The sequence below is a fragment of the Glycine max genome, chromosome 18, assembly GCF_000004515.6.
Source record: "Glycine max cultivar Williams 82 chromosome 18, Glycine_max_v4.0, whole genome shotgun sequence".
Lineage (NCBI taxonomy): Eukaryota > Viridiplantae > Streptophyta > Magnoliopsida > Fabales > Fabaceae > Glycine > Glycine max.
This window is the reverse complement of record NC_038254.2, coordinates 50,019,283-50,021,705: the sequence shown is the minus strand read 5'-3', so window position 1 is coordinate 50,021,705 and position 2,423 is coordinate 50,019,283. Positions and strand designations below refer to the sequence as shown.

General features: G+C 34.0%; 1 protein-coding gene across 1 annotated transcript; it reads left to right on the top strand.

Moving 5' to 3' along the window:
* The first annotated feature begins 383 nt into the window (after positions 1-383).
* LOC100798112 (non-specific lipid-transfer protein-like) lies at positions 384-1,717 on the top strand. The gene is made up of 2 exons (NM_001254174.2): positions 384-796; positions 1,661-1,717. The coding sequence occupies exons 1-2, from the start codon at positions 456-458 to the stop codon at positions 1,671-1,673; spliced, it is 354 nt and encodes a 117-aa protein (NP_001241103.1). The 5' UTR covers positions 384-455; the 3' UTR covers positions 1,674-1,717.
* The last annotated feature ends 706 nt before the right edge of the window (positions 1,718-2,423 follow it).

The following is a 2,423-nucleotide window of genomic DNA, read 5'->3' as shown; positions in this document are numbered from 1 at the left end:
GAAGTTGACTATTATATATATATACGTCAATCAATGAGTTGAAAAATAATAAAATAAAAACACAAGATAATGAATCTTAATAATTTTCAGAGTAATTTTTAAACAATAAAACAAATTATTTAATCACATTTCTTAAAAAATATGAATGACATAAAAAAAATCTCGTATTGTATTAAGAATACAAATAATATAAATTTAATGATGATATTTTAATAATGTAAAATAATTTTAATTTTATTATTTAATATAAAATTATGTACACAGCTAATGCATAGTAAATTTTCTAAATCATAATAGTTTTAGAAAAAGTGTATTAGATAGTACCAACACTCCAAGGTACATCCACGCATCTATATAAACACCACCCCACATCACTTGTACTCAACAGCCACAACACTTTCCACTTGTCTCCGAATTAGTTATCTTGAGAAACATTATTCCCATTGCTATATATTATGGCTAGCATGAAGGTTACATGGGTGGTTGTGATCATGTGCATGGCCGTGGTGGGTGCACCGATGATGGCGCAAGCCATGACATGCAATGATGTGACGGTGAACATGGCACAGTGCCTATCCTACCTGATGCAGGGAGGAACACCTTCAACACTTTGCTGCAGCGGAGTCAAGAACATTCTTGGCTCTGCTGTCACCACCGTTGACAAACAAACTGTGTGCAACTGTCTCAAGGCGGATGCTGCTAGGTACAACATCAATGACCAGTATGCTCAGGCACTCCCTGGTTTCTGCAAGGTCAATGTCCCTTACAAGATCAGCCGCTCCACTAACTGTGCAAGGTATATATGTCTATATCTTATTCTACATTCTCTCATACTTCGTTATTCATGTACCATATGCAGTGCTATTTTGGTACTACAAGAGTTTAATCAATTAAAAACCATTTGACTTTTAAAATAATTATTATAAAAGTACGAGATTTTAATATGTTGGCATGATTTTAAATTGCAAGTGAGGTGAGCAGAAAAGCTTTACCTTTACATTGTGAATAAGTATAAAAAAAATGTAATTGATGCGATTGCAATTGTGATTGTGATTGTGATTGTGATAGTGGTGCAGTTGCCAAGTATGAAAATATCTTGACTTTGTGGTTACAATTGTAGTTGCTGATTGCAATTTAAAATCATGGATGATAGTGAGGACGAACCTGACACATGATTAGGTTGCATCTTGGTGATCGGTTTGTCATGGTTTTAATATGGAAACAGTCTCTGGAAAATGTGCTTTAAATGCATTCTTAGTACATATTTTGGAAAAAGGTGTTAAGAAATGGGAATGATTTTTATTTCTAAGCAATCTGGGGGAGAAATAAATTACTATTATAGAGAAGAGGAAAAAAATTATATTAGAAGAGGGAGAAGTTTTCAAAGGAAAGAAAATTGACTTATTATATTCTTACAATACTTTTCTGTCCCATATATGTAAGAGAATTATCATATACCCCTTTGGTCAATGTGATCAATCACTTCTAGTGGAGAAAATAATCATTTGTTATTGTTTGTGTTTGGCTTCGCCTATTGTAGGAGTGGTGGAATCCACACTAAAGAACTCAATGTGCGACAAAATTATTTGTTTTGATTTGAAAATGGTGGATAACATATTTAACTTGTGTGTGTGTGTGTGTGTTTTTGTAATGCCTGCAGCATCAGGTTCTGAACAAGCCATGGACAGATTTGCTCATTTCTGCAGCGGGATACTGAGGCAGCAGTGAAGCACTTACTATCAGAATAAGAGAAATCGAGTGTGACTGTAGGGCTTCACTTATGCGAGCCTTTTATTGTATTAGTTTCTATTTCTTCAGACACTTCATAGTCTTTGTTGTTGGGTGTGAGTGATCACTAGATGTATCTAAGTTGATTGTTGCATGTAACAATCACGTATTTGATATAATAACTCCATATGCTATTTTGATTATTGCATACCATATTGTTCTTAAATCGGTTTTTTATAAGCCAAAGATTCATTAAGAATGCTAGATCTTATGTACAAGCGATGCTCAAAGCTAACACAGTAGTACAAGAGTCACATTACAAAATAATTCAGTTTAAGTTATGCAGTAAAGACTAACAGTACAATTTGTTTTTGCCTATAGAAAAAGACTAACAGTACAATGCGCAACTGAAATTTGGCCCCTACAAGTTATGCAGAACCAACACCTTCAGATAAGAAGCCATTATAGAAAGCCTCAAAAATAGCATAAATTAATTCACCTGCATGAGGAAACATGATCACGTGTATACAAGAGGAATCATAAACCATATAGCAAAGCCAAATTAAACAATGTCATTTAAGCTCAGCCAAATTAAACGGATGAGTGACCGGAGATCATCATGATCAATAAATTAAGCTCAGCTCGAAAAGTCTCTAGCAGCCATAACAAGAAAGTTATAATCACCCTACCCTTAT